Source organism: Podarcis erhardii, assembly GCF_964252035.2.
Source record: "Podarcis erhardii genome assembly, chromosome: 10".
NCBI classification, from domain to species: Eukaryota; Metazoa; Chordata; class Lepidosauria; order Squamata; family Lacertidae; genus Podarcis; species Podarcis erhardii.
In genome coordinates this window covers 32515572-32541685 of record NC_138500.1, presented here as the reverse complement: position 1 = coordinate 32541685, position 26114 = coordinate 32515572, and the positions used below count along the sequence as shown (strand labels likewise).

General features: G+C 43.3%; 1 protein-coding gene and 2 long non-coding RNA genes across 3 annotated transcripts in view; 1 reads left to right on the top strand and 2 right to left on the bottom strand.

Moving 5' to 3' along the window:
* Nucleotides 1–18745, bottom strand: part of LOC309350657 — a 144809-nt gene extending 126064 nt beyond the window's left edge. The window contains exon 1 of the long non-coding RNA XR_014160477.1: nt 18682–18745. This is a non-coding gene — a long non-coding RNA (uncharacterized lncRNA). The remainder of the gene's footprint in view (nt 1–18681) is intronic.
* Nucleotides 1949–10727, top strand: LOC309351134. Its single transcript, XR_014160712.1, has 3 exons — nt 1949–2010; nt 9582–9646; nt 10666–10727. It is a non-coding gene; the product is annotated as an uncharacterized lncRNA (long non-coding RNA).
* Nucleotides 18746–23372: 4627 nt separating the features above from the next.
* On the bottom strand, nt 23373–25444 carry LOC309351658 (tigger transposable element-derived protein 1-like; the record flags this gene model as incomplete). Its single annotated transcript, XM_081879443.1, has 3 exons — nt 25319–25444; nt 24398–25142; nt 23373–23402 (listed from the first exon to the last, which is right to left on the bottom strand). Exons 2-3 carry the CDS (start codon nt 25127–25129, stop codon nt 23373–23375), a joined length of 762 nt encoding a protein of 253 aa, XP_081735569.1. The 5' UTR covers nt 25130–25142; nt 25319–25444.
* Nucleotides 25445–26114: the final 670 nt, after the last annotated feature.

The following is a 26114-nucleotide window of genomic DNA, read 5'->3' as shown; positions in this document are numbered from 1 at the left end:
CTTCTCCCTCTATCATAGCACCATCTCTAGGAGGCCCTGGCACTCTGGAAACAGGAAGGAGCAACTACTTCCTGTCTCCTGGATGGTAAGTCCTCCGAACAATGGCTCTATGAGAGCTATCCAATATCGCCAGAGGTGAAGCAACTTGGCAGACCAAATCCAGCCTGTGGGTTGGGAGTTTGCCACTCCTGCTATCTGAGGAGTTTGACTACACAATCATAGTCCACAGGCTGATAACCTTGAGACCCAAAAGTTCCTGTCTGCTCCACATAAGTGTGGAATTTCAGGGTGTTTCTGTGAACAGAAGCTGGTGATGGAGGCTCAAAAGCCCTCTGCAGTGGTTGCTCACGGGAAAAGGTAAAATGAGGCCGGCCAGACTTTTAGCCCCTCCTCTGACATTATGCCGCTTGTGCTGGAGGCTGAAGAGTTCATCTGTGAGTTCACCCCTTTCCCACCCACCCTTTCATGTTCCTAGTCATTGGTAGCCTCGTACCTGTAGTATCAACAGTCACAGAAAGATTGTCATTGGTAGCCACCAGTATGTTTACAAGGCTCCCTCCTCTTGGCAGTTGTGTTGCATATGCTCATCAGTGTTGAGCCTCATGTTGCCAAAACAGCAACACCCGCACATGAGAGAGACTATCAACGGGGCAATGGGAAACTGCAAGGTTTACAAACAATCTTGGGGATTGTCCAGTAGCACCGTAGAGACCAACTAAGTTTGTTCTTGGTATGAGCTTTCGTGTGCATGCAACTTCTTCAGGTAACATGCACACAAAAGCTCATACCAAGAACAAACTTAGTTGGTCTCTAAGATGCTACTGGATAATTTTTTAAATTTTTTGATATATCTCTACTGCATCAGACCAACACGGCTACCTACCTGAATCTTGGGGATTGTTTGCTCAATGAGGACTGAGCTGCTGCTGATGGAAGCAGAAATGAAAAGGGCGGGGGGGGGCGGACTGGAATGGAGTGTCCTTGAAAAGTTCACAACTGGCTGAAACCCTGAACAGGACTCGTCCACACTACAACATTGGGTTGCAGATCCTATTTGCCTCCGCTGTTGCCCAGCACAGGCCTTTCTTTCTAACGTAGTGTATGCTGGGAAATTCTGCCTGCAAGTACGGTATTTAACACCTGTGGGTTGGGCTTGTTATTCTATATAGACGTCCCACCCCCACCCCCACCCCCACCCCACATACACTTACATGAGTTCGAAACACACAGCTGCATATATGCCCAGCACTGGGAAATGGTTAAATAATTTGATTTGAATCCGGATGTTGGAGAGTCCTAGTGGTTTGCAAGGAGACCCTCTCCAGAGGGGAGGCTGAAGAAGACATCAGTGAGGGCAGAGGAAGCACCAAAGAGACCGGAGACACAGCAGGACTCTGTTTCGGCTGCTCAGCCTCTCCACCTAACAGCTGGCATGGGGAGTAGTGCAGCAGGAGCAGCTTTCCTGCACATCCTCCAGCCTCCTGCTGGCTCCAGAACTTCAACTCTAGATATTTTGGTCTGGGTTCGAGAAAGGGTGGAGGAGAGACCTGGTCACTAGGGAAAAATAGGGATCCAGAGGCTTTTTAGGTGGTGCTGCCCACTTTATATGATTTCACTTATGCACACTGGGGCCCAGAACATAACTCCTGCATAAGTGGGGGGGGACTGCCTGTACTAGAATAATACAAAATGTGTGCAGATATATGGAGTCTGAATAACTCTGGTTCTAGGTGCTTGTTTCACACAGGATTGAGGAAAGTACCTCAGAACCATGGAGTAATTCCAGTTGATTCAGCCAATAGCTTAATTGTCCCAGATTCTGTTGCACAGAGTGAGTAGAAGGTGGGAGAAGGAAGGACAGAGCAGGAGGGGAGGGGGCCTGTATTAGAAAGAGTATGAGAAAGAGTTCACTGCATCTGCTGCCTCATTCCCCCTGAGGTGAAAGAATTGGGAGAGGAACAAAATGAGAAAATGTCTCCTGCAATGATGTGGAAAATGGCAGAGAGGCAGGTCAGGTGTTACTATATATTTTTATATTCCCTCCCCAGCCCCTTCGCCAAGGCAGCCAAGGACTTGATTCTGCTCACTGGAGTGTGATGCTCCCCTCAGCACTGCCATCCGCCAGCCCCGCAATGTATCACAAATCTTTGTGAACTGAAGAATTGCACTGCTGAATCAGGCCCATGGGCCATCTAAGTCCAGCATCTTGTTCTCATGGGGCCAACCAGGTGCCTGTGGAAAACCCACAAGCAAGACCTGAGGACAAGAGCATCCTTTTTCTAGCAACTGGTATTCAGAAACATACTGCCTCAGATTGCACAGGCAGAACATAGACATTGTGGCTAGTATGTCTTATCCTCTTCTCTCAACACTCCTGCACTTGCACAGGGCTTCCTCTTTACCTACCAGTTTCTGCCCAGCTTTTGAGCATGTTAGCCAAAGCAGGCAGCTACACAGGAATGTCTTAGCCGGCCTACAGCCAAAGTGTCCAGTCTGCAACTTGCAAATGGCAAACTAAAGATTGCTTGAATTTCATGTAATGACTCAATATAGTGCAAACTCTCAGTATTACAAATATGATGTGGTTAAGGGTAGATTGTGCCCTAGTTTATCACTGGAAAGTTAGATACCAACTTTAGGCAATTACCTAAGGACTGATACAAGATATTCCCCTGAGGACAAGTTAGATTTTTCAGTCACGAAGTGGCTGTCAACTCCATTGGGCCTTGGCCAGGCCACTCACTTTGGCAAGGAGATTTGTGCATGTGTGTTGCCAACAGAGGCAGATTTAGTGGAGTGAGACTGGTTCGCCCATACTGGGCGCTGAGCTGAGACGGCACTGCAAGAGGCACCGCAACAATGACAAACAATGGAAGGCGTTGCACAGGGCACTGAAGGAATTTTAAAGCTCATAATCTGCCACTGGTCGCCAATTCTGGTAACCTAGTTTTAGACTACTGTAATGCGTTACACATGGGGCTGCCCCTGAAGGCTGCAGTGAGTTCGCTATATAACTGCTAAACTGCTATGAGTACTGGGCATTATCATAATGCCTTTATACAAATATATTGTGTGACCTTATTTGGAATACTGTATATAGTTCTGATCACCTCATCTTTTAAAGGGATATTGTAGAGTTGGAAAAGGATCAGAAAAAGACAACAAAGATGATCAAGGGGATGGAGCAACCAAGGCCATCCCATCCGCGAGGCAGGCTCAGGCAGCGTAAGCCCAAGAGGTGGCGAAAAATCGGAACTGGCAGCAGTGCTGGCTTCTGGTGAAATCTCACCGAAACCCACTGTTGTCGCAGCTGTTTCACTGATGCCAACCCAGGTAAGGGTGGTTTTGGCAAGGGTGGTGCAGCAGAACAGGGCGGCACCTCACCGTTTCACCTCAGGCAGCAAAACAAGATGGCTACCTCTGGGAACTTCCCTATGAGGAAAGATTGCAGCATTTGCGACCCTTAGTTGAGCAAAATGGCAAGTAAGTGGTGACATGACTGAAGTTTATAAAATTATGCCTGGCATAGAGAAAGTGGATAGATAAGAGTTTTCCTCCCTCTCTCATAACTTTGGAACTTGTTGTGTATTGAGTCAAAGGATTTTATATCTGTATTATTATTGTCTGTATTTGCATTAGGGTAAAGTGACTGCCTTTTGGTTCCAGAGGGTACAGCTACTATTGGTTCATTTAAGCTGCTGTATTTGGATCCTCTGTCTTATTGGTTGCCTCCAAAAGGCAGGACTGTGATTGCCTGATATTGTTCCCTCCAAAATGTATCCTTTCTAGCTAGTTCCCTGTCCCTATAAATGTAGCTCTCCCCTCCTCAAGTCTTAGTCTTGTTGCTTTAATAAAGAAGTGTTACTAGAGAACTGTCTCCAGCATATTATGTCAAGAGAGCTGAAATCACAAACCCCACGTCACAACAGAACTCATGCACATACAATGAAGCAGAATGTCGGAAGATTTAGGACAGAGAAAAGAAAGTACTTCTTCACATAGCACATAATTAAACTATGGGTCTCCCACCCACCCACCCCAGGAGGCAGTGATGGCCACCATATTAGATGGCTTTAAAAGAGGATTAGACAAATTTATGGAGGAGAAGGCCAGCAATGGCTACTAGCCATAGCAGAGGCTGTGCTCTGCCTCCATTGACTGTGGAGGCAATGCTGTTCAATTAAGAGTCCTCTTCTTGTTCAACTACTAACATGCCTTCCCCCACACAAAGCTGGGTGTGTTTTTTCTGGGCGAAAAAATTCTTACTATAAACAACTCCTAGCCACAGAAGAGGGCACGTGACTTTCACTTCATATCTGCAGGATACACACAAGTAAAAGGGAGAAGAGTTGGTTCAGGAGGGTCCAATAGGAGGTAATTAGGAGTAATGGGGTGAAACTCAGTCTGAACATCAGGAAACATTTCCAGAGTGAGAGGTTTATTAGACTGTGGAAGGCTGTCTCCCAAAGGAACAAAACCCGATGCTTCAGTGAACTAAACAAAGGAATGGTTTTCTGCATTGTAGGGACCAGTCCTGATTTAACCCACAGATGCTTTTCTTTGCAACGTGAAGTACTATGGTTTCCCATCCCTCGGTTAATACTAATGTTAACCAGCATTATATAAGAGCACACATAATACATTTCGTATTCACATCTCCATACATCAAGTCAGTGCTGTGGTGCGTAGCAGCTCCCAGAACAAGGCACATACATAAATGCTCCATGATGGCTCACAGGACCAGAAAGCCAAAGATGTGTGAAATTATCTATCATCAAAGCAGGTTTTTTTCTGCCTGGAATAAGCTGTATTAAGGCTGGAGCCCCATAAGTCATTGTGGGGCACTTGTGGGCTCAGAGCCTACCTGCTAACAGCTGGTTCAAGCTAGGGTACGAGGTGGCCTAAGCATGAACAAACCTTCCTTCCAAGGCCTGCTTGTGTGAGAAAAGTTTCATCTGAGAATTAAGATGCAAGACAAAAGATACTGTGCTGTCATTTTTTTCTGCTTGGCCTATTTTATTTTTTATCCTGGCTTTCCTCCCAGAAGCTGAAGGCCTATACCCTGGATGGGCTTGCGCTCCTCATGAAGGAGCAGGCTCATAGCTTGGGGATGCTTCTGGATCCATTTCTGTCACTAGAAACTCAGGTAGCCTCAGCAGCTTGAAGCACCTTTCACCAAATGAAATTGAAATGTCAGCTGCAATCGTTCCTGGACCAGGAAAGCTTGGCCACGGCCGTCAATGTGTTGGTTACTTCAAGGCTGGATCCCTGCAACACGTTCTATGTGGGGCTTGCCTTGTGCTTGATTCAGAAGCTGCAGTTAGCGCAGAATGCTACAGCACAATTGCTGAGGCAAGTGAGAGCTTGTCAGCAGAGAATACCTGTGCTCAGAGACCTGCACTGGCTGCTGATATGCTACTGGGCCAGGTTCAAAGTGTTCCTATTCCTGTACAAAGTCCTTAACAACTTGAGACCACTTCACCTGCCAGATCGCTTTAGGCCACATGTGCCTACTTGACCACTTCAATCTGTGGAACTGACACTGTTACAGGTGTCACATATAACCCATTCTGCTCTTGTAACAAACCCATCTTTTAGTGTGGCTGCCTCTACACTTTGGAATAACTTGTCTACTGATACCAGACAGGTACCTTCACTGTAAAAGGTAAAGGTACCCCTGCCCGTACGGGCCAGTCTTGACAGACTCTAGGGTTGTGCGCCCATCTCACTTAAGAGGCCGGGGGCCAGCGCTGTCCACAGACACTTCCGGGTCACGTGGCCAGCGTGACGAAGCTGCTCTGGCGAGCCAGCACCAGCGCAGCACACGGAAACGCCGTTTACCTTCCCGCTATAAAGTGGTACCTATTTATCTACTTGCACTTAAGGGTGCTTTCGAACTGCTAGGTGGGCAGGAGCTGGGACTGAAAGACGGGAGCTCACCCCGCCGCGGGGATTCGAACCGCCGACCATGCGATCAGCAAGTCTTAGGCACTGAGGTTTTACCCACAGCGCCACCCGCGTCCCCACCTTCACTGTACCTGCTGAAAAACATTTTTGGGGGGGTTAGACAAGCCTACCCAGATACATAGAATGCTGTTGTGTTTTTCATTGGTTCTATTTTTTTAAATACAGTTGTTTTAATTGTTTTTTCCAGTAATTTCATTGTTTTATTCTTTTTGTAAACCACTTTGGTGGGGTTTTACAATCAAGTGGTATATGAATTTCATGCTATGAGTGCATCATATGCAGAAGATACACCTCTTTACCCTGGTCTTTGAAACCTACGTATTTTTCAGGCTCACCCTATTCTTCTGATTCTAAATTATTTCTAACTGATTTTCATATTGTATTTTTTACATTGTCGTAACTCAGCCTGGGACCTTATGGTGAAAGGCAGGTAAGAAATCTAATAAATCAGCAGCAGTATCTTGTTTTGTCTGGAGTAAACCCGGGAAAGTTTATTGCAATCCTAAGTGTGCAGGTGAATGAGCGCTTGATGTAATTGGGTTACCATAATCGTGGTGATTTCAAGCTCCTGTCTGAACCTTTTTAAAACTCTTGTAGAGAAATGTGATGCTGGAAGCATCCCTTAGATTTATATTTAAGGCTAACATTTAAAGCTCTAGGGACAGATACTTTCAAAAAGGGGACTGACAGTTCAGCTTTGTCTTATGCAGCGAGATGCTGTCTGTGCATAGGCAGAAGCTGGTTATGCTGTTATAAAAGGCTGCATTGTAAAAATAAAATAAAAAAGACTTATGGGGGACAATCCTTAAATGATACAACATGTGTTTTGTTAAACGTGTGTAAATTAATGCAAATTTACACAATGCTAAAAGCGGCAGTCTAGACTTAGAGCCCTGATTGTTGTATTGTATTGCCTTGGCAACTATGGCACCCATTGTGGGTATGAGTAATGCCGGACTCAAGTAAGCAAGTTCAGCATTGTTTTTTTAATCAGTACTGTAATGTAGTAGGACTGCCGATTATTTGCTACAGTTCTGCAAGAAGAATCAATGGGCTCGCTAAAGTTGCAATGCTATGCACACTTACCTATAAGAGTAGGTTCTAATAAATACAGAACTAAAGCCCACGCAAACAGGCATAGGATTGCATATATCCCATTGTATATATTTCTGTCTCTTTTTTGGAAGAGTCAAACAGGCAGTGTTGCCTCAGAGCAATTACTGAAAGAATATAAATTTCTACTTGGTACATTTTACATTGCCACAGGGGTGGAAATCATTTTGCCAACATCCATGAGAAATGTCCTTTAAAAAAAAAAAAAAGCAACAAATAACTTTCAGTCAGCTAAATCCTTCAATCATGTCCGGATCTCAGGTGGGGGTGGGGGATGCAGATAGATAGAAATTTTGATTTATTGGTTAACAATCCTCAGTTGATGAGCGATCATTAGTTTTCACCCTTCACCAAAGATCATATTCCATTCATCATACGCATCATAGATTGACAAACAAATGCTAAATAAAATCAAAATTAATGATGGATATGATAGATTTAGAGGGGTAAATCATTCTGTGACTTCTGCCGAGCATGTTTGCAGGTATCTACTTATGAAAAAGTGAAAATAAGCCTGTTTTTAGTAGACATTAAACTCAACAGAATGAGGGGAAACTGCTAGTTGTCTCCAGTACAGATGCAGTACTGTAAAGGGAGCAGGGCAGAGAGGCTGTTTTAGGCCATTCACTTCAGCTCCACCTGGCTACTGATGAACTAAAAATTTGCTTCAGACCATTACTTCTCCCACAGTGGTTCACTCACTCTGTTTTGAGCCGTTAACAGCAGGCCGGCACAGAAATCGCCCCATCGCTTTATTTCCATGCCAAAGTATGCTTCAGCTGCTTAACTTCTGCAAGTTGAGCTGTTGTTAAACGCACAGGGGAGGAACAAGTAAAAAAAAACAAACCTGGCTTCCCTGTTTCCCAGGGGCTCACAAAGAGGATGCATAAGCCATCTACACTCTTGCACTGCTTACTGAGCCCGATTTGGAGCCTAATTTCAAAGGATTCTGAAGCCCACATTTATCTCATTGTCAGGAAATGTTTATGCGTATTCTTCCTCTAATATTCCTTGGATAATTTACCAATTCCTCTTAATTATACCCACAAGTAGGACATTAAAGAATCATGCTCCTTTGTTGATGTTTGCATCCTGCAGATATTTGTAGACTGCGATATCCCCCTTTAGTTGGCATTACTTATTATCTGTGTAGTTCAGTGTTTTAATCTTTGTTACATAAGCCACTCTCTCGAGCTTCTCTAGGGCAGCAGCAGCAGCTGGAAAGGGACTGAGCAGGGGGGTGTCGGGGGGAAGCACTACATGGCAAGACTGAAGAGGGTGTACAAAAATATGTGTGTGCATAAGGGCCTATCACATTCTGCACATATACAAAATTTTCCTATGCACATGGACTAAATAATAAGCCATACCGAATTGCTACAAGAGCAGCTAACTTTTTAAAAATGCTGCCATTGAAATTTATTTTCAGTAGTTCACTGTTCACTGTCTTGAACATCCATCTTCTCTGATGCAGTGATTTTGACAGCTGCATATACTGGCCACATGTTTGCTCAAGGTGTGCTAAAGTATTTATATTTGAGATCCAGTGAGCAGAGTATTCGACTATAACCAGTGGAAGGGGAGAGATTAAATCCCAATTTAGGGTGCTGAGCTCCCTGTTCCACCCACCAAAGGTGCAGATTGGCAGAAGTGCTGCCAGTGGCCTTCCTAGCAGCAGTAACTCATCAAAGCCTAGGTAGGGGGCCTTCTGGGGGTGGCAAGGGGCTGAGATAGCCTGGGATTTGCTGAATCACTTGACTACATAGGGTATGATCTGAGCTTAGATGCTATGCTTGCCACACACACCACTCACACCTTCAGCGCTGGGTGGTGGAAGCAACAGGACTGGGTGACCTTGGACCCTTGGCTATCGTTCCGCCTAGCCTGCCTCATAAGGAGAAAGTGTGGGAAATTGCAGCGAGCTATAACTAGCAAGCTTGGGGCTAGTTAATGCATGAAGGGGTTAAGACCACAACATTGTATTCCTAGACTAGACTCAGGTCACGTCGCCTCACCTCCAGCAAAGAAGGGAATAAAGCTTCTTTGTTCACTCTCTTCCACAATGTGAAGTCAACCAGGCAACATGTCTTGACTGCTTCAAGCCCAGATTTTGTGCTCAGAAGTATATTTCTGTATTTTGTGCCCCAAGAATTTTCTTCCTGTGTCCTTCTTGCTGCTGCATGGAATAACACATGAATCCAACCTTTGAAGTTTGTAAGTAATGCATGTAAACTTACTAAATTGTGTGGTCTGTTCATTGCAACAGGGGTAGAAACAGGGAAGCATTGTAAGCAGACCAAATGGGATATTAAAGAGGTCTAACAACCTATATTCCTAGCTCTTCACTGTGCTGCATTATTCTGCTATGTTAATACTCTGCTGAGGGCTTTCTCTTGCTGGACTGTCTGTTTAGCCTTGCACTTTGGATCTAGGGATCCAGCCAATTCTTTTCTTAATTACCCCACACATGTGATCTGTCTTATTTATTTTTCTCCCCACAGAAAGGGTGTGGAAAAGAACCATAAACACTGCCTTGAGCTCTTTGAAGGAAAGCTGGGATATACATGTAATAAATAAATTACTTCTCTGTAGCAATATTGTTTTAGTAGCCACTGTGTATACAGTGCATTCTTACTGCTATATTACCTTGAGCATTTGCAACTTTGGTTCTTCAGTCTTTCTTCCAAGTTGTCACTTGAATGCAACTGAAATATAGAACTGTGATTCCTGTATTGGGGGAGGTTGGACCCTACAATTCTATAATTCTTTGATACATATACTTGATTAGCTGCATGACCTAGAATTGTACATAGAGTGGGTTATTCTGGCCGAAAGCCCAGCCAAATTTAAGACAATATACTTATTTTTTGGCATTGATCACACCTGGCAGTGTCCATTGCTGGGCAAGTCTGTTTGAGCCACTCCAGGCTTTACTGCTGATATCACAGTATCTGACTAATAATGTGCTACCTACTGGAAGGCTGTTAAGACCACATATGCACAGGGTGTCCGTGGACTGTAGCTATAGCTACAACATCCAGTGGTTGAGATGTGAATGTCTTCTTCATGGATGCCCGTTCCAGTGTCCTCCTTGCGAAGACCAGGCTACAGCCAAGGACCATGCAATCTGGGCTTTAACCATATTCCATCAAACCTGTAAAAAGCATACCCATTTCAGTTCCTCAATATGCCACACTGCATACACCTGAGAGGAAGTCCCATTGAACTCAATAGGACTATTGAATAGACTTTTAGTGAATCACACTTTTATTGGATTGAGACTGGACTGTTTATCAGCTGGACACACTGAGTCCAACCATTTAAATGTATGATTGACAAAAAAAGTCTTACAAATTTTTTTGAATATGTATAACAGCAACTAAAACAACAGAATTAAAGAGAAAGAATTCTAACTAAAAATAGATCAAAATGTTAATGTTTCTTGGGGCAGGGGAGGAAAAGTTATACCACTCCACTGGGATAGAGGCCATTGTTATCAGGAAGAAAAGAAGACTCTAAATAATTAAACGGTGTCCCTGGGCCTGTGTAGAATGACTGAATATCCGTTCTTCTGTTTTCAATCAGATAAGTAGGAAGATCAAGAAGTATACAGGACAAGAAGAAGAAAAGGAAGCAAGAGACAGGAAGAAGGGGAAGGGTGTGAGCGTGTGCACATGGCTGTGTGTTAGCCCGGCGAAATGTTAGTGGGTAGTTCCAAGGGATGGCAGGGAATGCAATAAATGTGGGAAATTATACCATATTTTTTGCTCTATAAGACTCACTTTTTCCCTCCTAAAAAGTAAGGGGAAATGTGTGTGCGTCCTATGGAGCGAATGCAGGCTGCACAGCTATCCCAGAAGCCAGAACAGCTAGAGGGATCGCTGCTTTCGCTGCACAGCGATCCCTCTTGTTGTTCTGGCTTCTGAGATTCAGAATATTTTTTTTCTTGTTTTCCTCCTCCAAAAACTAGGTGTGTCTTATGGTCTGGTGCGTCTTATAGAGCAAAAAATACGATATATATTATTGTAAAAAGTCCTGGGCAGTGCTGGAGAAAGATTTCATATTAGGGATGTGGCCTATATTCCCGGGCAGCTTATATTGAGACAAATATAGTACAGTACAGTACCTCATGTCATCTGTGCCCTTCATCTACCCAACAGAAGAAATTGAGTTCTGTTTTGCTCAATGTGTACTCTTGAGGTATACTTTTGTAGCAATAAGTACCATTAAGTGACATATTGTGTCAATAGCTATTTTTGTTTGCTTTAGGTTTGAACTTGAATCCATTTGATCAGTTTTAGAGCTTTTGCTGCCTAAAATTATTTTTGATCTCCAAGATTCTAAATTCTGTAAAAGCATAGGTTCAGGCATATCCTGAACTCAATTTAAGAAACATGCATATGCTCTCCTCCCTCACTCCTCCTTCTACTGTGTACCAGCTTCTGCATTTGAATCACGTTTTGTTTATATCACAGTTTCCTGTTACACGTGAGCCACAAAACTGTGGTTTAATTAACCATGGCTTACAAATGATGATAGGAAACTAGCCAAGTACATTATGCCTGAGCTGGCTTTATGAGTCTGATGGACTTTAGTCCAGTAGAGAACATGTTCAGAATAGTAATCCTAACCTCACACAGACACTTACTGGTTAATATACTGCAAGCAAACAATGCACAATAGCAGCCTGAGATGCTGGAACAGAAGAAGACTGCTGCCTCCAATTAGAACTGCAGGGAGACTTTAAAAGGCCTTAATAGATTTCCCCCAAATTGGAATTTGGCTGGAACACTGGTGCTAATGATGTTCTACTTGCAAATAGTGCCATTGGGCTTTTGAGACACCAAACAACTGGGTTCTTGCTTAGAACTGTATTTCACATGTAATGCAATCAGGCTGCATACAGATTACCAGCTTAAAATGAAGCCAGGCCATTCGTTATCCCAGTTTGGATCAAAAGTTTGAGGGGAAATGCATCAATTCAAGATGCTGAGTGGCTAGGACAACCCAGTCAGATGGGTGGGATATTATTATTATTATTATTATTATTATTATTATTATTGATGTCCCTATCTTCACTGGAAAACTGTTGGAGGGTATGGCTCCTGTTTTGAGAATGCTACATGGATGGGTAGAGCTTATGAGTCAACGCCTCCCATACCTTTCATTTCATTCCATCCCATCAATGAAGCCAGGATTGGCCCACCTATGAGGGAAGGTGAAGCGACCACATCAGGTAGCTTGCCTTAGGTGCCAAAATGTATTGGGCTGGCCCTGAACAAAGCAACAAGTAAATTCCTCCTCTTAACTTGCTTGTTGTACATCTCTGCATGCAAAAATAATGAAGGGAGCTAGAGAACCACCTTGCTCCATGGCCTTTTCACTGCTATGCAAATCCATGGAACTGTGACCATATGAACACGCCAGTCACAAATGTGTTTGGCACAGCCTCTTCTCCTGAAGAGAGGCTGTTCTAGCTGCTGCCGGCTTGCCATAGGGAAAGCAGGCTACCTACTGTTCCAAACCATATGTCCCTCTCTGAACAGCCCTATTCAGCAAGACAAGAGATTACATAGACATTTCTAATAAGCACAAACATTAAGCTTTGCCAATCCCAAAGCCTGAGAATATGTGTGGCCTAGACATTTCCAGGTTAGTAGTAATAAACAAACCCACCACAAATACACCCCTATTGTTAACAAGTGATCCTTATTCACAAGAACAGAGAATCATCCACAGATTTGGGATAAAAGCAGAGTGAGATGCTCTCAGAGTAAATTTTTTTCATTTGAAGTATAAGGGCTCTCTCACTTTCTCTTACTACCCCAGGGCAGGAGAGAACCTTATTATTTTTAATTACTAATACTACCCACTGATTAAAGATTGATTAACTAGCTGCTTTTTAACTAATTAAAAAGTTGATTGGTTTAATCATATTTTCATAATACCAAAAACCTCAATATACACACATTTTACTGATAAGAAAGTAGGCATGAGATAACTTAATGCAAAGTAAACAAAATCTGTTACTCATTGTTAGAAGGAAAACTCAGTTCTAGTGTTTGGCTTTCGTTCCATTTTATGGTAGCACACCAGAACCAGAACTGAGCACAATAATAATAAAGTGTGCCTTTAACTTCCAGCCCCTGTTTTTTAAATTTGCCCTGAGTGATTAAAATAGTCCTTCACCAATTATTCCTCCGAGCTGATTAAGCAACCCAGTTAAACCAATTAAAGCTGACAGCCCTCTTAATTATTGTTTGGACAACTGGATGTTCATTTCATAGGAGCTGCCAATATTTTGCCTTTAATTTCTGTTCCAAAATGGAGCAAAATATTAAAATGTCAGACACTCAAATGTCTGGGTAAATGATGCCCAAATGTTCCTTATTTGGGAATGGCAAAATATTCTGACTTAACTGCTAAGAGTTTTGAGGTGTGGGCGTGAGGAAGCATGCTATTTTCACTTGTTTAATAGAAAGATTTAACAAACACACTCTGCAAAAAAGCAAAAATGTGAATGTTAAAATGTCTCTAGAAGGGAAACATTTTTTAAAAAACAACTAATGTTAGAATTAGCAGTCGTGTGATCCTACCAAAATCCTATTGTTGGGCTAAATAACTGATGAAGAAGAAGATAACAGGTTCACATAGTCATACAGTGTTTTTACCCAAATAAATTGAAGCTTGACAAGTCAGCCTTAAAGGAACTAGAAGAGGAAAATGCACAGATTCCCTTTGCCGATATGCTATGTAAGTAACTCTGGGGCCTGCAGAGCGAAGAAGAGGCTCATGCAGAGGAAACTTCAGTCTGCCAAATTTATCTAGCTAACTCCCAAGTTTTTGAGAACAAGATTTGAAAAATGAAGACAATATCACTAAACTGAGAAATCTGAGCTGATCTTGGCATAACATATAGATTAGTAGGAATATTCATCAACCAATATTCTGCATTGCACCATCAGTGCTACACTGCAGCTTTCCTAAGAAGTGGAAGTGAAGAATGACATCTTGAAACTGGCTGGGGAATGTTAGGTCAGCAGAATGTAATGAAACAAGAGCTATTAATCCCCATGCTTCAGGGTATATAGACTGATTACCAGCTGGAATCAGAGAGAAATGTGCCCCTGTAGTGTAGTATTGTACAGTGAAATGTAGGATTAGAAGCCTTCCATTGAGCCTTCAGGAACAAGCTATGGATAGAGGCAGGATAACAAAACCAATGGGCCATTGATCCACAGAACCACTACCGGCCTTATATTTTAATGGTCCCACTGGAATCTGGCAAGGGCATGGGGAAGGGCATGTATATCCTTGTGGGGTGGGAGAACACGTAATGAGCTACCAATCACAATTGAGCTACCATTAATGAGCTACCAATCACATTTGAAAGATGTTTGCCCAGCATGTTCATGGGCTATTAAGAGCATATTTTAAAAAGTGGGCTTTGGAAGTGAATGATCTGCATGCTTTGTTTGTGGGGAAGGGTACAAGAACTGCTTCCACACTAGGTTGATTTGAGACTGCCAATCTTTCAATCAATTTCTGTTCCTAGGGCATTGTTATGAAATGAATCGCAGTGGGTGATTCTTAGCCTGCATAAGCAACACTGTTTACTCCAACGCAGTCTCACCGCTGGCCCTTGAAGCTGAGGACACATGACATTACCTGCAATCCATCTGTATCCTGCAGTTTCTTGAGAAATGCTGCTGATTGATTTGTTTTCCCTCAAAACAGTTTCCACCTGATTTGAAAATGTAAGCCGTGGTTAAGCTGATGGGGTGTACATCCGAGGCGGTTTTTGCACATGTGCAGGTGACCGTTTAACTGCGTATCAGTTCTTCCTGCTACCTCTTCATCATCCTTGGGTTGGTTATTGTAATAGTGTAGTTGTATCCTTATTTCTTCAGCTGTGAGGAGCTTTAGATACATTTGTGTGGGAAAGCCACACACACATGCATGCATGACGGTGATGATGGTATGAAGAAGAACAAGGAAGAAATTGTTTTATTGGTTTGCTCTACATGACTTCACTGAGAAGTCAAAATAATGGTGCAAATATATTGGCTGCCTCTGGAAGGGAAAATAAATGCAATAAATGTTTTAACTGAAAGCAAGCAGAATTGTAGAAAACAGCTGAGTAAGACTGATATCATGCCTGCCACTTACAGCTCTCTTGAGTATTTCTTCTGCTTTTGGTGTACACATGAGAAAAACAGAAATGCAATTTTAAATGTGCTAGTATCAGGTCTTAAAATGTTTGTTAGAGCAGTGGATTTCAACCAGTGTGCTGTGGCACCCTGGGGTGCCTTGAATGATGGTCAGGGGTGCTGCAGGCAACCCTGGTCTCCATCCCTCTTTCCTTCCCTCCCTCTTCTGAGGCCCTCTTGCAGCTCTGCCTCTCAAAGGCTTGCACAGCTGTTTGTTACAGCAGCTCTGGCTACAAGCTCTCCATGTGAATGGTGCCTTTGAGGCTGGCCAGGGGGTGCTTCCAAGGCCCCTGTGGGGCAGTGTGAGGAGGCACCTCTCTTTGGAGCAAGGGGGAGCAGCAGCAGCTGCCCAGAGGACTCCCAAGGAGAAGGGAGAGGAGAGGAGGCTGAGGGAACACTCCACAAGGGAGGGTATTTGAAAAATAGTGAGAGGCTGCCAGCCCTGCAGGCAAGGGGTGCCATAACTGGGCTCCTGAGCCCCACAGGGGTGGCACAGAAAGAATGTTAGTTGGTCAAGGGAACTGTGGGCCAGTGGCGTAGCGTGGGTTATCAGACCCGGGGCAAGGCAAGTAATTTGCGCCCCCTAACCCATGGATTTGCGCCCCCTAACCCGTGGATTTCCCTAACCCCCAGATGTTGCGCCCGGTGCGGCCGGCCCCCCCTGCACCCCCCACGCTATGCCATTGCTGTGGGCTCAAAAAGGTTGAAAGCCTCTGGGTTAGAGGACTGAAACTCCTCTTTTGGTCATGCAGGAAGATGGATTTACAATCTAATTTCAACTTTATGCATGTTTGGTATCACCTGTGAACATATATATTCTACTTGAATCCCATTTTCTGGGATTCCATTTTCTGGGGTCATCATAGGCATGTGTACAGGGCTTTTTTCACAATTTAGCCTCCCGAATGCCCCTTACAGAAATGGCGGGGAAACCTTGTTTTGTTGAAGCTAATGGTTGAAGGAAATTCCTGTTGGTGTGGAGAAAATTACATTCCTTCACTTTGAGGGGCTTCCAGGAGGAGCTTAATATCATAAACAAATTGAGATATTGTGAATTGGCCAGGGGTGGTTGTGAGTTTGTATGGGTTTTTTTATATATTATTGGATTCCTCCGCCCCAGCCCCCCCCCCAGGTAAATCTGGATTAATTTGGGAGGGGCACAGAGATACATTTTGATGAACACTGTGTGGATGGCACACACACACAAATTCCTACATGAAGAGCACAACACTCGTTTGGAAGCACCCACTGTTCTCTGCCTCAGCTGCTGATTCTGATCCAAAGAGGGGAGGAGGAGTTTTTACTTTTGCTTCCCTTCAAAAGGATGTATGGTGTGCATTGTCACTGGCAACACCAGTGAAACTGACATTTGTTCCTTCCCTGACTTTATCCTTCTCAACAGAGAGCAAGGTGAGGGAGTGAAGGCAGGTAAGAAATATGCCTGAGAGATACAGTACATCCAAAATGAGTTGCAGGGCAGTATCATCTGAAATATGTACATGGGGGTGAGTGATGTCTTCTCCACCACCTCTTGCAGGTAGTGTAGTGACTTCTGAAAATGGAAAAAGCATACTTAGCTTGTGAACAGTAGTACTGCACATTATCTGTAGCAAGGGGAGATTTCCTACTGGATGTTAAAAGTCATATGTTCTTCTAGCCTTGGGGTGGGTTCACTAGCTTTTGGTTTGCACCTCTCTACTGAGCCAAACAGGTAGCACCATGGTCTAAACCACAGAGCCTAGGGCTTGCCAATCAGAAGGTTGGCGGTTTGAATCCCCGTAACGGGGTGAGCTCCTGTTGTCTAGTCCCAGCTCCTGCCCACCTAGCAGTTCAAAAGCACGTCAAAGCGTTTCCCTGCGCTGCTGTGGTTCGCCAGAAGTGGCTTAGTCATGCTGGCCACATGACCCAGAAGCTGTCTGCAGACAAACGCCGGCTCCCTCGGCCTATAGAGTGAGATGAGCGCGCAACCCCAGAGTCGTCCGCGACTGGACCTAACAGTCAGGGGTACCTTTACCTTTACCTTTTACTGAGCCAAATGCAGAATTCCTCAAACTCTGAATAGGGCCATCATACAGGCTCACAGAAGAGAAGGCATCTTGGGGAGGCCCAGCCAGTGTCCAGCATCAACAGAATGCTGCAGTGAATATCATTCCTCTTCCTCCCCTACTTCTTCCGCTCTCCTGAGACTTGAGGTGAAGCAATGCATTTCTCCTCTAAACTCTCGTGTTGAATCCTCTTGCTCTACATTATTCAGTGTTTCTCAGCTGCAGTAACTGCTGAGATTCACAGAAGCATTTTAGCACTTTCTGCAGAAATAGGTGCTTCTGGGAGGAGGGAAGCACTTCCTCTCTACTCTCGCAGGTAGGAAGTGTGTTCAGGTAAGTAAATGCTGCCTTAAAACACGGCCATCAGATGACCAGATGGCTCCTCACGGGGTTCCATGTGCCCCATGGTAAGTTTATTAGCAGCCACCACATGATAGTAAGATCATGTGTATTATGCCTAAAGTCAGACGAAAATCAAGAATTAAAGCCAAAGCATATTGGTATTTTTGCTTTAAGGCCAACTCCCAGGCAGAGAGCCTTTAGCGACATAGACTCATCATATAGCTAGATGAGGGAGCTTGGTGCAATCTTTGCCTGGCTGAAGTCTGTTAAATTAATCTGCTGTACTCCACAAAATAAACCCAGTTATACTATAACCATCCTGTGTCTAACATGAATATAAACACATGCAACTATACGTGTACAGAATACAGAATCACAAAATATCCAGGCTATGACCATTGTATATAAAACAGTAAGTTCTCCAAATAATGTAGATAACAATTGACGAGATCACCATGATTGTATCTTGTTTCATACTTCTTCAGAAACAAATTGGGTCATTATTCATGGATAGCAGACATTAATCCCCTTATTGTCTTTCCCCTCAAATGTCTTTCAAAACTTTTTCTTCCTTTCAGGAACATGTTAATCCTGTAAATTGTGGCTCCACAGCATGCGCCTAGGCATTTGGGTTCTTCAGCCTAAAAGAACTGTGATCCTAAAGTGAAGAGTTTCCAGATCATGAGCAAGGGGAGCCTATGTCGAAATGCCAAGACCTACTGAAGCTGCTAGGGGCAACAGGGATAACATGGTGACGAAAGGAAGGGGGGAGGGAATCTAGAAAGACACCAGATTATATCGAGATGTTCCTGTTGGTTCTCATGTAAGTGGTGGCACTTATGCAGCAATAATATCACTTCCCATTGTCACATTTGTATACTGTTGTCAGTTAGTCAAAAGTACATCCCATCTGTTATCTAGCTTTAATCCTAACAACAGCCCTGCAAAGTCAGTGGTCTGTTGGGGGGGATACACCACCACTCAGGGAGAATCACAATGTACACTCAGACAGCAGCATAGCGTGGGTTGTCAGCACCCGGGGCAAGGCAAGTAATTTGCGCCCCCTAACCCGGGGCAAGGCAAGTAATTTGCGCCCCTAACCCCTAACCTGCCGCCACTGCCAGCTTCTTCTTGCTGCTGCCTGGGCTGGGGTATTTACGGTAAGGTAGCCACGACGGCAGTGGCGGGTCTGTGTCAGGTGATCTGAGGCGAGTTGCCGCTGGCGCTGCCGCCCAAATGACGCCACTTACCCGGAGGAGGAGGAGGGCAGAGAGGCGAGGAAAATGCAACATGGCCCAGCAGCTGCAGCAGCAGCGGCAGCGGCGGCGGGGCTGTGAGGAGGGGCTGCCTGACGTGCGGGGACCGCAGCGAGCGCTGAGAGCCGCACAGCTCGTCAGTTCCGCGAGACATGGGGCTCTGCTACAGCCTGCGCCTGAGGCTCTTCGGCGACTCCGGAGGCGGCGAGCGCACCCCCCCAGATGTTGCGCCCGGTGCGGCCGGCCCCCCCCCTGCACCCCCCACGCTACGCCACTGCACTCAGAATACCTCCACAGACACCAAGGAGTGGATGCAATGAGGCATTCTAATAATAATAATAACTTTTATTTATACCCCACCCTCCCCGGCCAGAGCCAGGCTCAGGGTGGCTAACACCAGTAAAATTACAGTAAAAACATAATAGGAAAAGGGGGAAAAAACCAATTTAAAATACAGGTTAAAATGCAATTTAAGGCACCAAGGGTTAAAAATACAGAAATCTGCCCAAAAACTTACTCTGATCATAACGCAGTAAAGATGGAAATGAAATTGACAACAGCTGGAACTTTTAGATGGAGAATGAATGACACCCTTTTTAGAGATGAAGCAATTGTAAAAAAGGCCCAAAAGACTTTGAAAGATTACTTTGAAATAAATCTAGGAACAGATCTGGAAAGAAGAATAATATGGGACGCAAGTAAGGCTGTCATGCGTGGTTTCCTAATTCAACAAAATTCGATAAAAAGGAAACAACAGAATGAGAAGAAAGAAAAAATTTGGAATCAGATGAAAGAAGGAGAGAAGAAACTGAGGTCAAAACCAAAATCTCAGGAGATTTTAAGAGAAATAAAATACTACCAGACCCAATACATGGAACTGATGAACCAAGAAATAGAATGGAAAATAAAACAAATGAGGCAAAAAACTTTTGAATCAGCTGACAAATGTGGGAAATTGCTGTCATGGCAATTGAAAAAGAGACAAAAGCTGAACACTGTGACGTCCCTTGAAGTAGAGGGAAAATTTATAAATAAACCAAATGAAATTAGTAATTGTTTTCAAAGTTTCTTTAAGAAATTATATGCACAAGGGCCGAAAGATGAACAAGAGATAGAAGAATTTATTAAAAAATATGGACTATCAAAGATCTCGGAAAAAAATAAGAGGAGTTTAAATGAAAAAATTACGAATCAGGAAATCGAGGGTGCCATCCAGAATATGCAACTAGGAAAATCACCAGGGCCAGATGGACTGACGGCAAGATATTATAAAGAAATGAAGGAATGGTTAATACAACCATTGAAAGAAGTGTGTAACCAAATTTTGGAGGGGAAAAAGGCTCCCGAATCGTGGAAAGAAGCATTCATCTCACTTATACCGAAGACAGAAACTGAGAAACATCAAGTTAAGAACTACCGCCCTATATCACTCTTAAATGTGGATTATAAAATTTTTGCAGACATTTTAGCAAAAAGATTTTAAAAAGTGTTGTTAGAGGAGATTCATAAAGATCAAACAGGCTTTCTCCCAGGGAGACATATGTCAGATAATGTAAGGAATATTATAGACATTTTGGAACTACTGGAGCCTGATATAAATAGAAAAGCAGTTTTAATTTTTGTGGACGCGGAGAAAGCCTTTGACAATATCTCTTGGAGTTTTATGAAGAGGAATCTCCATGGGATGGGGGTAGGCCAAAACTTTGAAAACGGTATAGGTGCAATATATTCAGAGCAAAAAGCTAAATTAATTGTGAATGGTGTAGTCATGGATGAAATTCCAATAGAAAAAGGGACACGACAGGGTTGCCCAATATCCCCTCTATTGTTTATATCGGTCCTGGAGGTGTTGTTGAATATGATTAGAAGGGACCAGCTGGTTGAAGGAATACACCTTGGAGCTAAACAATATAAGTTAAGAGCATTTGCAGATGATCTAGTTTTGACTTTACAACAGCCAGCAGCCAGTACAAAAAGAGTTTTAGAGTTAATTGAAATATTTGGTCAGGTGGCTGGTTTTAAATTAAACAAACAAAAGACAAAGGTACTGGAAAAAAATCTAACGATGGGGGAAAAAGATAGCTTTCAAAGAGAAACTGGCTTGGAGATAACAAAAAAGGTGAAATATCTAGGGGTGAATCTAACATCTAAAAATATGAATTTGTTTAAAGACAACTATGAGAAATGTTGGTCGGAAGTGAAGAAAGATTTTGACACATGGTCTAGATTGAGATTATCCTTGTTAGGCCGAATTGCCGTTATTAAGATGAATGTATTGCCGAGATTGTTGTTTTTGTTCCAGACACTACAAATTATAGATAAGATGGATTGTTTCAAGAAGTGGCAGAAAGATATATCAAAATTTGTCTGGCAGGGCAAAAAACCCAGAATAAAATTTAAGATTTTAACTGATGCAAAAGAAAGGGGGGGTTTTGCGCTGCCGGACTTAAGACTCTATTATGAAGCAGCAGCTTTCTGCTGGCTGAAGCAATGGCTACTTCTTGAAGATACAGATATTTTAGATTTGGAAGGGTATGATAACAATTTTGGCTGGCATGCATATTTATGGTATGACAAGGCAAAGATCTATAAAGGCTTTAAAAATCATATTGTCAGGAAAGCTTTATATAATGTTTGGAATCGATATAAGGATTTGTTGGAAAATAAAACACCCAGATGGTTGTCACCAATGGAAGCTAGAGCAGTTAAAAAACTTAATATGGATTCAAATTGGCCAAAATATAGTGAAATTATAGAGTATGATGGTGAAAATGTCAAATTACAGAGCTTTGAGAAATTAAAATCCAAAGTTCGAGACTGGTTACATTATTATCAGATAAATGAGACTTTTAAGCAGGACAAGAAATTAGGATTTCAGAAAGAGAGGTCAAAATTGGAAACAGAACTGTTAGAGACCAATATTAAGAATCTGTCTAAAATGTATAACTTGTTGCTGAAATGGAATACACAGGATGAAACAGTTAAATCAGCTATGATTAAGTGGGCACAAGATGTTGGTCATGATATTATGTTTGCTGACTGGGAGCAGTTATGGACCACAGGCCTTAAATTTACGGCATGTAGTGCCTTGAAAGAAAACATAATGAAAATGATCTATAGGTGGTACATGACTCCAGTCAAGCTTGCAAAGATATATCATTTGCCCAATAATAAATGCTGGAAATGTAATGAATGCGAAGGAACTTTCTATCATCTTTGGTGGACCTGCCCAAAGGTTAAAGCCTACTGGGAAATGATCTATAATGAAATTAAGAAAGTCCTTAAGTGGACTTTTGTAAAGAAACCGGAGGCTTTTCTCTTGGGCATGGTCGGCCAATTGGTACCAAAGAAAGATAAAACCTTTTTTATGTATGCAACCACAGCAGCAAGAATTCTCCTGGCAAAGTATTGGAAGATGCAAGAATTACCTACTCTGGAAGAATGGCAGACGAAGGTGACTGAATTTATGGGACTGGCAGAGATGACCGGCAGAATCCGTGATCAAAGGAGAGAGACGGTGGAAGAAGACTGGAAAAAATTTAAACTATATCTTAAGAACTGTTGCAAAATTTCGGACTGATAAAATGTTAAGGGTCAAGAAATAAAGAACTATAGCTGTAAATAGTTAAGTTAAGAAAATTTTGAGGGAAACGAAATATTGAAAAGGAATGAAGGATTGCTAAAAATTTCTGAAACAGGGGTGCAGTGAAGGGGAGGCGTGGGGAAGTCATGTGTTGTTTATTTGTGTGTTTTTTGGTTTTATGAAAATTAATAAAAATTATTAAAAAAAAATAAAAAAAAATGCAATTTAAAATGCAGCCTCATTTTAAAAGTAGCCCGTAGATCAAAACCATAAGGGAAGGGAAACATAAGGATCAGACTGAGTCCAAACCAAAGGCCAGGCAGAACAGCTCTTTCTTGCAGGCCCTGCGGAAAGATGTCAAGTCCTGCAGGGCCCTAGTCTCTTGTGACAGAGCGTTCCACCACGTTGGGGCCAGGGCTGAAAAGGCCCTGGCCCTAGTTGAAATCAATCTAACCTCCTTGAGGCTCAAGACCTCCAAAGTGTTGTTATTTGTGGACCTTAAGGTCTTCCGCGGGGCATACCGGGAGAGGCGGTCCCATAGGTACGTGGGTCCTAGGCCTAATGTTCTTCTGCTATTCTATTCTATTCTGCTCCTATGAATAGATATCTTAAAATTTTAAAGGTGCATTTTTAGTTCACCATTTCCCATCTTTATAAACCTCCCTCATTCACAGACTTGCATGCAGTTGTCCAATCCTCTGCAGGTGTCTCTTCCCCACCCCCACCCCCAATATATTTTTACTTTTATTTTCCAAAAGTGATTTATTTCCCAGAAATTTGAGCAAATACCATTCACCCATTTAGGTAGATGTGACAGGAGCTGCCTTCTGCAAACTTTTCACAGGACAAACAAAATTCATTCACCCCTAACTGGGGTTTCGGATATCTTTTTGATCCAAGAAGAGTAACATAAATACACAGGCTCAGAGATGGAACTTATTCTCCACCAGTTCCAATGTGAAATGACTCTACCAGTCTGAAAAATATTTTTAAACCTTGATTTCCACTGCTTAATGGGGAGCAGAGTCCAGCCATTCATTTTCTTGCTAGCCAGACAGGGAAAGCCTTTGTGAAACTGGGCAAACATGGAATTGCACAGCAATGCTTCCGGTATAGTGCCTTACAATTTCCATTCCATTTGATTTATTGTGGAGAGTAGCAAGAGCTTGGTAATGACAAGCAGAGTTTTCTTCTGCCTTGCCTTGCTATGCAGATAAGTAGAATTTAAAGAGACGGTGAGTGGCATTTCTCCTTATTGCTTAATTGAAAGTACTGGTTTGCTCAGCTTTTTTTTTTAAAAAAGATGCAAGCAGAGAAGGCAAGAGCGTTTTCTGCAGGGCCGTGGCAGTCCCACAGAGATCAGGGTTGCCAACTGTGTGAGAATTCTTGTACAGTGGTGCCTCGCAAGACGAAATTAATTCGTTCCGCGAGTTTTTCCGTCTAGCGAATTTTTCGTCTTGCGAAGCACGAAATCCCATAGGAATGCATTGAAAATCAATTAATGCGTTCCTATGGTCAAAAAAAGTCCAAACAAAGCCAAATTTGGTACAAAAAGAGTTTATTAACTGCTCTTTAAAGTCACACATACTGTAAAGAGCATTTCAAAAATTGAAGGAACAATAAATTAAGTTTCTAAACATGACAGAAAAACATTTAAAAATCAACAAAGTGTACAGTACATTTTCTAAGACTCTGGGGGACCACTCGAAGAAGGTTCCTCTTCCACTCTTTGCTTCTTGCTGAAGAACCTGTCCATGGTCTGCTGCTTCATCCGCCTTTTCAGCAGCTCCCTGAAAGGCGACATGACCCTCGTATCAAAAGTGTTCGCAAGGTCATGTGCCACGTGCTTGTCAGGGTGGTGCCACTGTGCAAAAGCCTCACATCCTTCCACTTCATGCAAATGTCACTCAGTTCTTTGGAGGACAGCCGTTCCTCAGTTGCTTCCTCCTCTTCCAGCGAGGCCTGCTCCTGCGCAGCCTCTGCCTGTAGTTCCTGTGTGATGAAAGTCCTTTTGGGCATCCTCTTCCAAAACAGCCCGGTCTCGTCGCAGTTGAAGACCTGCTGTGGAACGTAGCCCTCCGTCTTCACAACCTTCAGGAACTCCGCTGCAAACTCTTCAGCCGCAGGAACATCAGAACTGGCAGCCTCTCCATGCCTGACCACGCTGTGGATTCCAGATCTTGTCTTGAACCGGTCAAACCAACCTCTGCTTGCCTTGAAGACTTCTGGCTCGCCTGAGGTTCCTGGCTGTTCCTGGACGAGGTCTGCGTGCAAGGCCTTGGCCTTCTCACAAATGACGGCCTCAGTCACTGTGTCCCCTGCACGCTGCTTCTCTTCTAACCAGATGAGCAGCAACTTCTCGACCTCCTCCAGAACAGCTGCGCGGTTCTTCACGATCCTGGTGACTCCCTTGGCTGCATCAGTCACAAGGATCTTCTCCCTCATCTTCAGGATGGTCCCGATGGTCAATGGATTCCTCCCGTACTCCCTGGCGAGGTCTGTCACACGCATTCCGCTGTCATGCTTCCGGATGATCTCCTTCTTCATTTCCAGCGTCACTTTCTCCTTCTTCCTCTCGCCGGCCTCTGCAGCAGCAGTCTTCTTGGGTCCCATGGCAGCACAGCTCCTACCTTCGTAAACTCACACACACAAAAAAAAATCAGTGCTGTGCTTCAAATCCAAAAAATTCAAAAGCACCCAGCCACCCACCAAACAGAAATTCAAACCCAGAACCAAGTCCTTGAATCCCAAACACCCCAACCCAAAATCCAAAAAAACCCCAAAAAGTTTTAAAAGTTTAACTTACCAAATGGATGCAAAAGAAGTTCTGGAAAAGCTTCAACAATCAATCACCGAAGTCTTCAGAAACCTCAAATGGCTGCAAAAGAAGTTTTGGAAAAGCTTCAAAAATCACCAAAGTCTTCAAAAACCTCAGCCACCCACCCACCACACAGAAATTGCAAACCCCTCCCCAACTGCTCCCCCAGCCCCTCCCCAACTGCTGCAAACCCCTCCCCAACTGTTCCCTAAACCACCCAGCACACAGAAATTCAAACCCAATTTTTTTTAAAAAAAAACAACAGCAGAGTGGCCTAATGGTCACAGAAAATCATAAAAATTCAAAAAAAAAAAAAACCCACAAGCTCCCAGATTCCTGCAAACCCCTCCCCAACTGTTCCCCCAGCCACCCAGCACACAGAAATTCAAACTCAGAATTTTTTTTTAAAAAAGACAACATGGCCCAATGGTCACAGAAAATCATAAAAATGCAGGAAAAAACCCCACAAGCTCCCAGATTACTGCAAACCCCTCCCCAACTGTTCCTCCAGCCACCCAGCACACAGAAATTCAAACTCAGAATTTTTTTTAAAAAAAAAAACAACATGGCCCAATGGTCACAGAAAATCATAAAAATTCAAAAAAAACCCAAAAAAACCCCACAAGCTCCCAGATTCCTGCAAAAACCTCCCCAACTGTTCCCCCAGCCACCCAGCACACAGAAATTCAAACTCAGAAAATTTTTTAAGAAAAAACAACATGGCCCAATGGTCACAAAAAATCATAAAAATGCAGAAAAAAACCCCACAAGCTCCCAGAT